Source organism: Propithecus coquereli, unplaced genomic scaffold, assembly GCF_000956105.1.
Source record: "Propithecus coquereli isolate 6110/MARCELLA unplaced genomic scaffold, Pcoq_1.0 Scaffold1, whole genome shotgun sequence".
NCBI classification, from domain to species: domain Eukaryota; kingdom Metazoa; phylum Chordata; class Mammalia; order Primates; family Indriidae; genus Propithecus; species Propithecus coquereli.
The window spans coordinates 9,884,021-9,898,579 of NW_012133857.1; the positions used below are offsets into that span (position 1 = coordinate 9,884,021).

At 43.5% G+C, this 14,559-nt stretch overlaps 1 protein-coding gene across 1 annotated transcript in view; it reads right to left on the reverse strand.

The window, feature by feature from the left end:
- The window catches only part of LRRC2 (leucine rich repeat containing 2), a 60,341-nt gene that overhangs the window by 42,390 nt on the left and 3,392 nt on the right, over positions 1–14,559 (reverse strand). Inside the window, exon 2 of the mRNA XM_012637649.1 lies at positions 6,956–7,099. Coding sequence (XP_012493103.1) covers positions 6,956–7,080 — 125 coding nt within the window. The 5' untranslated portion in view covers positions 7,081–7,099. The remainder of the gene's footprint in view (positions 1–6,955; positions 7,100–14,559) is intronic.

A 14,559-nucleotide genomic window follows, 5' to 3' on the forward strand; every position in this document is an offset into this window, starting at 1 on the left:
AATTCTGCAGAGATTAAAGTTTACTTGCAGAAAACTGATAGCAATACAAAAATTAAAGTAATTCTTATCTGTAGACACAAATAAATTCTGTTCAGTGAGAGGCAAGGCTCTCCCACCCCGGAAAAAGCCAATTTTTCCATTTGCAACTTCATTTACTGTTCCTGATCTCTCAACATCTGTCCTTTGGGTTCTCCTTTGAACTGGCTGTAACATCCTACAGTTTCCTTCTTGCAAACAATGAGAAAATAAAGTCTTTAACACATGTTCCTTTTGTATCTGCTACAGAGTCATGATTTCACCTTTTTTGAGAATTATCCTCTAACGCAAGTTAGAGTTAGAAGGTCGGCAGGGCGTGGAGAGGCAGCCTAAGCCCCCCTGCCCTGGCCCTTTGGGTTTTCAGCACTCAGAAAGTCGTGTCAACCTTTCATTTGCGTGGCTCCATTTGCTTTCAATCCTGTCTGGTTTGGGTTTCACCGAGAACCACTCAGCATTAGTTCTTTGCTTCACATGATCACAGTTTCCCGCTCTTGACTAAATGTGACTGCAGATACCAGGAGAATGAGCGATAAGGGAAATTAGAAGAACAAAGCTGCCAAGAAGACACAGAGGTCACGGAGCCAGCGACACCTGAAGAGATTCCTGACTCAGAGCTGGGACAACTCTTAGAAAGCAAATTGTGAATGTTTAAACATTCTAATAAATGCTTCATAGTCTGAATCTTTCATCCAATCAAAAGTCAGGAGTGTTAAAAAGTTTAGCAGCAGGGCTAAGGTGTGGTTAGATGTCAGTAATTGGGGGTGAGAGGTGCAGACTCCTTCCTTAGGAGTGCTGCATGGTAGGGGGTGGGAGTCTACAAGGGAGGGTGCTTTGGACACAGCTAGGTCCTTCTTAGTTCCCAGCCCTCTGAGTTCCAATGGCTTTTATGAAGATACTATATTACCATATGATGCAGACATTCCACTCCTAGGTATCTACACGAGATAAAAGAAAACATACATCCACACAAAGACTTGTATGTATATATATTCATACATACATACAGCCCCAAACTTGAAACAACCCAAATGTACATTCACAGGAGAGTGGATGAACAAACTGCAGTTTATCCATACAATGGAATACTACTCAACAGTAAAAAGAAATGAACTATTGACACATGCTGCAACACAAATGCATCTCAGCATGAAAGAATCCAGACAAAAGAATACTACTCTGTGATTCCATTTATGTGAAACTCTTAATAAAAGCAGAATAATCTACAGTGACAGAAAGTAGTGATCACCTGGGGATGGGGTTGGAGGATGAGAGGAAAGGATTACAGAGAGTGAGAACGAAGCTTTGAAGGATACTTCTCTTGATTGTGATGATCGTTTCATGGGTGTATACATATGTCAAAATGTTTCAAATTGTACACTTTAAATATATGTAGGTCAGGCTGGCCACGGTGGCTCACACCTGTAATCCCAGAACTTTGGGAGGCCAAGTCAGGTGGATGGCTTCAGCCTCGGAGTTTGAGACCAGCCTGGGCAACATAGTGAGACCCCATCTTCACAAAAAATTTTAAAAATTAGCCGCAAGAGGTGGTGCACGCCTATAGTCCCAGCTACTTGGGAGGCTGAGGCAGGAGGATCACGTGAGCCCAGGAGTTTGAGGCTGTAGTGAGCTATGATCATGCCACTGCACTCCAGCCTGGATGACAGAGTGAGAATCTGTCTCAAAATAAATAAATAAATAAAGTAGTAAGTAAGTGTGATTTATTGGAAGTCAATTACCCCTCAATAAAGCTTTTATAAAAATACATTTCCTGGCCCCACTGTAATCACCCGTGGCATACATCCTCAACTCTCTTGCCTCTCTCTTGCTGTCTCATACCCAGCTGGACAAACCCCAATTTAGGTTACATGTCTGCCTGCTCCACACCTGCCCTCACACAGTGAATGAGATGGAGGAAAATTCACAGCTTTGCAAACTGGTCTGGCCTCGGATGAGCACTAGCCCCAAGGAGCCCCACTGTTGCCCAGCAGCCACACCACCCGTTCCTGTGCCCAAGCCCTTAGTGACTGTTTCACATTTTCTCCCTCTCAGTCAAACCTCCAGCACCACCTACCCAGTCTCAGCTCAGGACCTTACTTCCTAGTTCACAGAGGAAAGATGAAAAACAATAGAACTTCCACAAATGCCCAGCACCACATGGACGCCACCTGAGTGCATCTGTTCCTGCAGCCTCTTCCTCCGTTCACTCCCAGATCCTACCAGTAGCCAACCATGCCCATGTTCACTAAGCCCAGCCTCTCGCTGATTCAAGGACACTGCTGCAGCAGTTCTCCCTCACTGCTTTCCCTTTCCCGGATCACTCCCTTCAGTGCATGGCATGGGTTATTCCTCCCATCCTAAAGGGAGCTTTGCCCAACATCACATCTCCCAACTCTGCTCCACTCTACAGCAAAACTCCGTGAAAGATTGTCCCTGCTCACATCTACAATTCTCCTCTCCCCCATTCTCTGTTGAACTCATTTCAGTCGCCCTCACCTCTCTCTCTTTTTTGTTTTTTAATTTTTTGTAGAGACGGGGTCATGCGATGTTGCCCAGGCTGGTCCTGAACTCCTGGGCTCAAGCCATCCACCTGCCTGGGCCTCCCAAAGTGCTGGGATTACAGGTATGAGCCACTGTGCCCAGCCATCCTCACCTCTCTTGAAACTGTTCTCATCGAGGTCATCGGTGATGACCATTTCACTAAACCCAGTGGTCAAATCTCAGTCCACGTCTTATCTGACCCACCTGTGGCACCTGACACAACTGATGACTTCCTCCTTCCTGCAGCCCGCTTATCCTGTGATCTCCAGGACACTACACTCCCACCTCTCTAGACATTGCTGCCTCCTCCTCAGCTTCTCGACTTCTGGACTTCCAAGGGCCTCTTCCCTGTCTACACTCCCTCTTTAGGTGTCATCCAGCCTCCTGGCTTTTGATACATCTATATACTGATCATGTCCAAGTTTATATCTCCAGCCAAGACTTCCTCTCTGAATCCAGCCTCCTATATCAAACTGCCTCCCCAATGTCTTCACCTGCATGTCTAAAAGGCATCCCAAAGTTAGTAATTTCCAACACAAACTCCTGATTTCCACTCCCAAAACATGCTTCCTCTCCCATCTCAGTGAAAGGCTGCCAGTTGCTCTGGGCAAAAGCCCCAGGGTCATCTTTGACTCCATATTCACACCCCATATCAAATCCATCAACAAATATGGTCAGTTCTATCAGAATTCAGCCACTCTGCATCCTCTTCACTGCTTCCATCCTGACCCAAGCCACTGCCATTGCTTGCTGGCACCACCCGGGCCTCCCTGTAGTCTAAAGTCACCCAGCAGCTAGAGTGAGCCTGTCACGATGTCGATCACATTACGTTGTGCCTCTGCCGTCACCTCTTATTGGCTTCTCATCTCACACAGTACGACCTGCAAGGCCCTACAGACCTGTGCCCCTGGCCTTGCCAGTCTGACCACGTTGCCTCTGCCCTCTCGCTTGCATTTCTGGCCCAGTCACGCTGGCCTCCTTGCTCTTCATTGGACACCCAGGAAAACCCCTGCCTCAGGGTACTTGCACTGGCCATTATGTCTGCCTGGGACCCTTGTTCCCAGATTTCTGCAGGGCTGGCCGCCCAGGTCTATGTGCAAATGTCATCTTCGTAATCAGACATTTTGCTCCTGAGAAACCACTTTGCATATTCCTGGAGTTTCATGCTCGTCACTAAGCTGAGGGAAGCAGGAACATTTGCAAAAAAATATTTTTCTGCTAGCACTGGCTGGCACAGCCACACAGGTCCCAGGGACAGTGAGCTGCGCTGGGGAAATCACCCAGCAATCAACTAGTCAGGGCTTCAGGATCGACACAGGAAGTCTGTGAGGAATGTCATGAAAGTAATAAATTAAAAAAATACCAGCACATGAAGGGATATGAATTTAATACCAGAAGAAAATGCTGAAAAAATTAGAAGTAGTTTCCTCTGGCAGATTTTGCAGGAGCTTGAGATTGTTGCTTTTCATCATTAATAAGCTTTCCTATATGATTTAAATATTTTAATAGCCATATGATAAAAATAAATTTTATTAATAAATCTCTACCTATAGATTTAGATCTGAGTGTAGCAGCCAGGGATGAGGGTGCACCCTAGTTCTAAGACTCGCTGCTTGGCCTTCTGTCAGCAGCTCCTCTGAAATTTCAGCGATCAACAGCACGGCTGCTGTGAGTGCTCATCTTCACTGGGCACTTGTCACGTTAACGGCTCTCACTTTTCTATCCTCATTTCTTAGACTGAACCTAAAGGTAGATTCTGGTAATGTAGTGAAATGACACCAGTTAAGCCCTCTTTAATACATCCTTCCTATATAACAAATTACAAATCGATATAAATATTTCACATATCTTGGTACAACCAACATAAAATGGAAAAAAAAGGAAATTAGACATACCCCATTAAAAATAATTATAGGCCAAATCTATTTTGTATTTCTTTCTTAAACATTTTATGTCTTATTCCCTCTGAAACCTGATAGGAAAGGCAAGATGAGAATACAAACATTTTTAAAAATTCCATTCTCTTCCTTAAGAGTAATTAAAATAAATAAAATGTCACTGTTTTTGTACTTTATCGCCCATATAATTAAATATGATATTTTCCCCTTGAATCAATTTTAGTGGAACAGAAAATATGAGATAAACATACAAAACAATGCCATTAGGGTTCTACTAATTAAATCAATAAATGTGCAAACAAAATACTTTTTTCCTTAGGAAATAAACCCATAATCCCAGCCCAGATGGCAGTTAGCCTCATTGGATAAGAAATTCCATACTGAGAGCCTAACAATAGTTCTTCTGTTTTTCCCTCTACATGCTTGAGTTTCAGAGTGATATTCCATATTTTATCTCTACTTACAACTTTTAAGTGTTGGCTTATACTTCATGGAACAAATACAGCATCACAAGATGAAATGCCATGAAGTGAGGTAACAGAACAAGCTGGAGGGTTTTGCTTGTTTTAGGAAATTTAAATTAACCAGATACCTGCCTTTTATAATCAGGCATTCATCAGTTTTTCAATATATCAATTTCTGCACAGGAAACAGATCCTAAGAAACTAATTTGACCCTCAAATAGTACTAATAATCACAATATGAATCATATTATGGAAATTCAAAAACACCTGCGAAGAAGGCAAATTTCCAAAGGTCCTGAGAAACTAAATATTCCTTCCTTAAATACCCACATTCCTCCTATCTGCCCACCCAACTTGGAGAAATGCCTAACAAATCCCCGAGAAGTTTTCTGTCTTAGGTTAAGATGAGACACAGCACAAGCTCAGCGACACTGAGCCTAATTCAGGGTCAATGCTGTGTGCATGAGCTATGTGGAGATGTTCACCACCACAGTGACAGAGCTGAAGGGTGGATACACCCCAAAGCAGGTTAGAGAACACAGCTTGCAGACCCCAATCTCTGCAGATGGCTTCTGTTCCAGGAACCTCAGGAGGTTCCATCAGCTACAAACACTTCCTTAAGCCTCCCCACCCCAGGGATTGGGTCCCCATGCAGCAAGTTTACTACATGCCAGAGTGACCCCAGATGGCAGGAATGGGGAGGAAGCTGAAGCAGGGCTGAGAGCCACTTTGGGCTCGTGGGGCTCTGGGACCTTGTGTGATTATGCCAGTGTCAGTCTCTCAGATCCATTGCCAAGAGTGTTGTCTGGTTTGACAGTTTCAATTCTTAAATTCAAGATTCATATCATATTGGGTAATCTCATATTAGTGCCAAGTGAAAAGATGTTTCAGCTATCTGTGATTATAGCATTATGTAGAGGAAAGAGCTTGGCTAAATCCTCCATTTACCAGCTTGGTAAACTTGGGAAAGTTACTTAGGTCCTAACTTCCTCATCTGCAAATTAGGGATGCTGATAACCACCTAGAACCACTGTGATACAAATAGTGGCAGCTTAATTATCAAACACGATCAGAATAGACATGCATCCAATCCAAAAATCTCATAAAAGCGGAGAGCCAAGAATATAGATACATTCACACTATACACATTTTGTTTTTAACTTAAAGCATACAAATACACCACCATTTGCCAACTTGACATAGGGTCAGGGACTTCCTTTGAGAATGGGTCTGCCAATCAAAATCACATTGTACCTTTCTTGTAAAGTGACACCCATAAAGCTTCATCCAAGAGTTCCAGTTTTGGATCTTTCCAAAGGAATAAAAATAAAAATATAAATAAAATTAACAGACATATGCAAAGCCACCTGAATGTACAACTTTTCTAGCTTGTCATACTTTCAGCATCCTTATACAGTGCTAACCCAATCGTACGGCTATCATAAATGTACTTATCATAAATGCAGTTTTTCCAAAGCACTCAGTTTGGTTTTCATGATAACTCTCTTTTACTCATATTTCATGAGTTTATATGTTAGTCCAATTACATCATTTTAATCCAAGTAAAAATGACACCAACACAATGACTCTTATCTAGAATTCAGCTCAATGGGGGAGGATGAAATATATGACAGAGGGTAGCCCCGAGCTGCCTGGGCTGCCACCAGGTGGCTTACGTGGGTGTCGCATGCATCAGGCAGCCTAGTGAGTTCAGTGAAAAGCAGCTGAGAACTTTTCTACAGCATTTAGGGTAGAGGAATTTATTATGTCATCTCTGTTTCCCTGTGCCTAGCACAGTGCCTGGATTGTATGTACATCCTTGTAATTATGGGTACTACTGTTACAGGAATCCAGTGTTCATCTTGGGCAACACTGCGAGGTTCTGAAGTCCAACGAGGAAAATGTCACCGACAGTGAGAAATCTCGGAAGAAAAGCATCCTCGTCCACAGCACAACTGTTGCCTGCCCAAAGCCCCATTCACTAAATGAGCTACAAGACCAGGTACAGAAAGCACATACTTTTCCAATGCACTCTTCTCGAGCCTTTCTTCCTCCTTCTTCTGCCGAGCTTTGTGCTTCCTGACACGAGTTTCCCAAAGGGCTCTGATGACAGAAATGTCAAACACGACCACTTTATGTCCCATTTTGGGGGCATGAAATTACCTGTTTAAAAAATATATATATATATGTCAGCTTCATACACAGACAGAAGAGAACAGTTTGAACATGCACTTTGAACTGAAATATGAATGCATCCCCTGGCCTAAGGAAAGATATTCTGCCTTACTACTTCCAGGATGGTGGTTTGCTAATGTTCTTGGGGTCTGATAATGCCCTGCGTAAGTCTGTCTTATTTCAACACTCACCTTGGGGTCGTCTCTAGAACATCAGGCTTGTCTCCCCATCCCCCTGCTGAACTCTGGGTTCCCAAAACCCCTGGGCATTCCCCACGCCTCCACATTCCATTGAATTTACCAGTGTGTGCATCTAATCTTCCCAGTAGGCTATAACAGACTCACGGACAGTTAGGTGAATTAATCACAGCACAAACACACACACACATACACACGTGTACACACACACACATTCTCTTTTCTTCTGTCTCAAGTAGAATAGAACTTCTTAGCTGTATTTAAACCTCAATAAAAACAAAAGCTGACATAGTATTGTGATTACTTTTCTACTTAATTAAAAATGATCAAGAAAAAGCCCCTTTCATTTGATACAATTTCTTCTAAATATACTTGAGTGTTCTTTCTTTCCTTTAAGTACAGGACATGAGGAACATAACCGGGATTTCCTTCAGTAACTCATCAGCTCAATTTTTCCCCTCAGAGGAAGCCTTGTCCATCCTCCTCCCAGCATCTTCCCTCTGTGAAGCTGACCCAACTCACTCCTCTGCTTCAGGGTCGTCTTTGTGACCTCCCGCCCCTCCTCTCCCCTCCCCACTCCTCCCACCCTCTATTATCTGAGGCTAGGAGCCAGCTACCACTAAGCAATAAAACCAAACATCATCGCACTGAGCCCCACTCAGCACCTTCCCACCTAGACTTAACACACTGCCTGGAGACATGGCCTCTGAGTTTCCGGCACATGAATCCTCACAAGATTTTTGCTTGATTTTCCAAGTACAAAGAAAGTCAGACTCAGACACATCTTGGCCATCGCATCTTAGTGGGACTTTAGAGATGCTTTAGTCTCTACCTCTCAATTTCACCAGATGAAACCTGGGAGGCCCAGAAAAATTGTATGCCTGCATCCTTGGCACCTAGCACAGTGCCTGGCACATGTCATAAATAAATATTTATTGAATAAATATTTGTTGAATAAATGAGTGAGTGAATCAATGAGTAAATTAAAGATTTGCATCCAGATTGCTTCACTCTCAGGCCACTAAATGAGCTTTCTCTCTTCTTTTTATTTTCCCACTTTATGTTTACTATTTAAGTGATTATTTGTTCATTGCAAAAAAAAAGGAAAAAAACATTATCAGGACATGAAAGTTCATTTCAGTTTCATTCCACTAAGCTTATGGCCCTTGTCTAAGCAAAATAACTTTCTAGATATTGCTTTGAACTTGTCTGAACTTTTATTGTTTTGAACTTCCCCTACCAGCAGCATCAAAATCTGGCTAAATCCATTTCCTGATTTGCACAAACACACAGAGTGTCAGTTAGTTAATAGTAGGGATGGTGAATATATGTTTTTTCTCCAATTTCAGACACTTCTAAATAGCAATCAGTAGGGATATGAAACCAAATATTTAATTTTCTGACTCAAGTGTGTGCTCTCTATAAATGGCTTGCCAATACGAATGGGAGAACTGACCTATGTTTGCACAACTGAACATTCAAAGTCCATAATTTTAGTCTGAAGAGCTAATAATGCTGACACCGATTTATTCCTTCTTTCCTTCAATTTCTGTCTGCCTTTTGTCTTCTTTTTTTTTTTTGAGACAGAGTCTCACTTTGTTGCCCGGGCTAGAGTGAGTGCCGTGGCATCAGCCTAGCTCACAGCAACTTCAAACTCCTGGGCTCAAGCAATCCTCCTGCCTCAGCCTCCCGAGTAGCTGGGACTATAGGCACGCGCCACCATGCCCAGCTAATTTTTTCTATATATATATTTTTTTAGTTGTCCAGATCATTTCTTTCTATTTTTTAGTAGAGATGGGATCTCGCTCTTGCTCAGGCTGGTCTCGAACTCCTGACCTTGAGCAATCCACCCGCCTTGGCCTCCCAGAGTGCTAGGATTACAGGCATGAGCCACTGCGCCCAGCCTGTACTGGACTTCTGACCTACAGAATTGTAAGAATAAATTTGTGTTGTAAGCCACTACATTGTGGTTATTTGTTACAGTAGTAACTACAAATTAATACATCTTAGTTTCTCTGCCTATAAAGCAAAGGGACCGTCTCTTGGCCCTACCCTGAGTCACAGTGTAAGCTTCTGGCTGCACCTGTGTTCCATGTCCGACACCCATTCATGTGGGACCAGAAGGGTGGTCTATCCTGGCAGTGTTAAGTTCTAATGGTCTTCGGCATGCTGGTCAAGGTCAGATCCACACATGCACAGCTCAGGGAGTTCCTAAACAAACTTACGGAATTGTTTTCCTGAGCTCCTCCCTCTCTGTGATCTCCCTCATGCTTTCCAGATTCCTGGGCTCTCTTTTCAGTCCCCTGGCCAGAAACCTGGGGCTGTAGTTACCCTGCTCTGCCACGCACTTCCTGCAACTGCCCCCACATTCAGGGCCAAGCAGCAGGAGGATTGTGAGAGGAAAAAAAAGCAATGAGGGTTTGCTACTCTCTTTTTGGGACTACAGCTCTTCTGGTCAGAAAGGAAGGCTTTCCCTGCATGTTCTCACTTAGATGTGGAATCTTAAAAAACTGAATTCATAGAAGTAGAGAATAGAAAGTGGTGGGGCAAGCGGGGGATGGGGAGTTGTTGCTCAAAGGGTACAAAGTTTTCGGTAGACGAGAGGAATAAGTTTTGAGATCTATCAAACATCAGAGTGACTATAGTCAATAATAATGTATTGCATATTTCAAAATAACTAAGAGAGTAAATTTCAAATGTCTCACCATAAAAATGATAGCTAAATGAAGTGATGGATATGCTAATTAGCTTGATTTAATTATTTCACATTGTATACATATATCAAAACATCACCTTATACCCCATAAATGTGACAGTTATTATTTGTCAATTAAAAGTAATAATAAAAATAAATTAACTTTTAAATTTTTTTAATTAAAAAAGAAAGGAAACTTCCCATCTCTCAGTTTTAGGTGTCTGCTCTCCCCTCACCACCACCACCATCACTGCTACTATCACAATTCTCTGAGGCTAGAGCATGAGAAAACAGAGAAAAGAAAAAGAAAAAAGAAAAAACAGGGATTTACCCCATTCCCTGAGCATTAGGGGTCCCACTTCCTACTCCTTGAGCAGAACTAGAAAGCTTCTCCCAGAGCTCCCTCTATAGGTGCCTTTGTGCCCAATTCTGGGTTTCAAGTCGCCTTGACTCCAGGCTTGGGAATTTCACAGGGAAAAAAATGGGAAACATGACCGGTTGTGTGACCCTGAATTCTGGTGTCCTTTCCTTATCCTCTTGAACCATTTACTTTTCCATATTCATATCACCGCTCCATGTATTCTGTCCAGGTTTTACAGTGGGAGAGACAGGGTGGCATGTGCCTACGCCATCTAACCCAGAACCAGAAATCTCTGCATTTTATTTTTCTTTTACCACTTTTCTTACTCTGTTATTTTCAGCTCAGGAGCACCTAACCTGCAAAGGTCTTAAGGCTTTGGCTTTTGACATAAAAGCCTCCATAAAGAAATGCCCAACATCAGCCTGAAAACAAAAAGATCAAACTCCATAGCCAACAATGGAGAAAAATTAAAAAGCAAGATTGTCAGCATAATTTCTTGGAGGAAATCTCTACAAAGAACCCAAGTCTACACATGAAAGTAAACCAAAGAGCCAAAGTAAAGTTAAATGCATCTGGGCCATGTGGACAGCCCAGACAGCCAGAGTGACGGAAGCTGCAAGAACTGCTGGCCATCCACAGGGCGTATGCTCTCTGGATCAGCCAAACACAACTCAGATTCCTTCATTTCCTCATTGAGGTTCTTTCATTTCCTTAGCCAGTCAGCCCTTGAGAAGCAACCGGATCTATACATTAACTGCCCCTGCATTAAAAAATATCATTGTTTATTAAATTCTATGCATTAATTTAGAGAAATGTAATTCAAGTTTCTGTCTTAGGGAATGGCCTCTTCTTGACTGATGCCTTCGTGCTCTTAATATTCAATCATGTCAACAAAAATGACTTAATCATCTCTGATAAATTCCAGGAATATATGAAATTTAATTACAAAAGGCCTTGATATATTTTTAAATAGTTATACACCATTACTACTCTCAGTATTTTGGTGGGAAAGAGGGTATCCTGTGTCTGTCATCTAACCACATTCACCATTTTCCCTATGTTTTACAAAACAGAGAAGGAAGTTCTGTTCTAAATCCTTCTTTGAATTAAGGGGGCTTTGAATGTGCCAGGATTAAATCAGGGTCTTGCCTATAAGATGAAATTCTGTTTGCAAACGTGAGTAATGAAAACTGGATACTTGGCCAGGCGCGGTGGCTCACACCTGTAATCCTAGTACTCTGGGAGGCTGAGGCGGGAGGATCGTTTGAGGTCAGGAGTTGGAGACCAGCCTGAGCAAGAGCGAGATCCCGTCTCTAGTAAAATTAGAAAGAAACTAATCGGACAACTAAAAATATATAGAAAAAATTAGCCGGGCATGGTGGCACGTGCCTGTAGTCCCAGCTACTTGGGAGGCTGAGGCAGAAGGATCGTTTGAGCCCAGGAGTTTGAGGTTGCTGTGAGCTAGGCTGATGCCACGGCACTCTAACCTGGGCAACAAGAGTGAGACTCTGTCTCCAAAAAAAAAAAAAAAAAAAAAACTGGATACTCTAAGAACAGTAGGTGATTACCATGTCTACTAGAGACATATTAACACATGTAACATCCAGAGCTGCTGGGAAGCTAAGAAATGCAAGCTCCCAAGTGCCAGGTCCTCCTGGCATCCTGTGCACAAAAAGGTTGAGTCCAGAGGCATCTCTAGACAGCTGGACAAGTTCGACCTTAACCCAGCAGGTAGTAGCTCCGTGGCTGCGTGCTTAGGAAAGAGGTTTTCCAATGAGAGTCTATGAGTCAGTCCAGGGCAGGTAGAGACCCTCTAACCAGGGGTGAGGTCACACTGGGGAGCAGAGAAGAGGCAGATGTCAGGGACAGATGCAGGTACCAGCCCCTCAGCAGCTTGGGACAGAGAAAGTCACCTGGCAAATTTACAAAGTTAATCTCTTCTTTATCGAATAAACTCCAGTCAACACAATCTTTCAGGTAAATATAGAAAATGTAATGTCTTAAGAATTAACTTTCTCCAGGACTATAGAAATGTCCCCATAATATACTATACCAAAACAGAAGAGGGAAAAATTAATCTATAGGACTTAGTGTGGGAGACCCTGAATACAAATAAAGCAATAGCATCTTACAGGACAATTTACAACCAAATAAACTCTCGCCAGGCAGTTCAAAGCTTTAGCCTGGGCCCTTACTGAATTTGACGGCAAAGAGTCATGGTTCCAAGATGGCATCTAGTTCCAGTTCCCTGCTGTGGATCTGGGTGTGTGTGGTTATAGCAGAATTGTGAGAACAAGCCTCCCTAGACTTGAGCTACACTGTCCACAGTCACAGATTATTTTCCAGAGAAGAAAACATCTGGGACCAGGAGACAGAAAGAAAACAATGGCATTCCTCCTCACTGGAAAGGAAAGGACCCTGCGCACAGAGTGTGGTCAGACACATTCCTCTCCCGTCCAGGGACTGCCAGGTATTTATGGTGTTGCAGTTCCTGCGTCAAAATGTTAACCATCACAGACTCTCAAAGGTTAGGTTCACAATGGAAAGGAAAATACCATCTAGAAAAACCTTTGCATCAGCAATGGAGTCAGCAGGTGTTTTCAGTAAAGGACAAGATAGTAAATATTCTAGGCTCCACATGCTAATAGGCAAAATCAAAGACATCATGTAGGAATTTACATAAGAAATGAGAAAACTCCTGGCCTGCCCCTCCCCACTTGCCTTGAGTGGGCCATTGGAGTGGTGAGCATGTTTCATGCCCAGTTGCCGCCTGCTGGACACATTCTCAGGACAAGAGAGACTAGTCCAAGAGGGAAGAAGCCGGCAGGCCTGGTGAGCAGAGGGGTGGGATTCGGGATGGCAGGGGAAGCCTGCTGCAGTCAGTTTCAGCCTCTGCCCCAGTGACACCCAGATAGATGCCTGTGTGTCCTTCTCTCCTCCAAGTGTCCCAAGTTGGCTGGCAGGAGGCAAGGTGACCTGCTAAGTCACCACCTCCTGAGCTGAGATTCCACTGCTTGGTGTCTGGCAACTGCCAACAATGGAGACCCCAATGTGTAGACGGCAACCAGCGAGGGCCCTGGCCTACAGCAAGATACAGCTGGCCAGGTAGCAGGGCGCTGAGAGTAGAAACAGAAGGGGATACCCCAGATTGGTCCCCAGCTGTGCCAGCAGTGCTCACGTGCCATACAAAACAGGTACCAGGCCTTTGCAGTATAGTTTGCTGATCCTAGCTTTAGCTGACAATAAAACATAAAGTATTTTGCTTTGGTGGATATGATGGGTTAAACCATACCCACAAATTCTTTCACAATCTTCCTTTTAAAAAGGTGGAGCTTCATTCCTCTCCCCTCGAGGTGGGCTGGACTTAGTGACCCACTTGTGATGGATACAGTGTGATGAAAGTGATGGTGTGTGACTTCCCAGACTAGGTCCTAAAAGATACTGCTCCCTCTCTCCCTTGGATCACTCACTCTGGGGGAGTCAGCCACCATGTCACACAGATGCTCAAGCAGCCCCTGTGGAGAAGCTTCATGAGGAGAGGACTGAGGCCTCCTGCCCACAGCCACGTGAGTGGGCTGGGCTGTCTCACAGGCAGATCCGCAAGCCCCAGTCAAGTCTTCAGATGAGTGCAGCCCCAGCCACATCTTGACTGCAACTTCATGAGACACCCTGAGCCAGAAACACTCAGCTACACTGCCTCAGATTTCTGACTCTCAGAAACTCTGAGATAATAAATGTATGTTATTTTAAGGTGAAATGTTTAGAGGCAATTTGTTATACAGCAATAAATAACTAAGACAGTAGGCAGTAAAATATGAGACACTTATAAAAATCAGTCTTAACTTCAGTGACTTCTGGTGTCTATATCCAGCCACTTCTGTGACATAAGCACTTGGATGTGTCACACATTATCTCAAAGAAACATAATGACCCCCAAACTTACTCCTTTAGAATCTATCCTTCCCCAGGCCTGCCTTCATTCCCCATCTCAGGAATGACTACATCATTATCTGCAGGTCACTCCTTTTGCTTTCTGTTCCCTCACTCTGCCCACCCACCATGCAGATGTGTGTGTGCGTGCATGAACACACACGCACACATGCACTCATCCACCCATCCAATCATCTATCACCCACGTCTTAGAGGACATGCATTTCTCACCACCTACTGTGACATCTTGCCTCGGTTGTGCAAA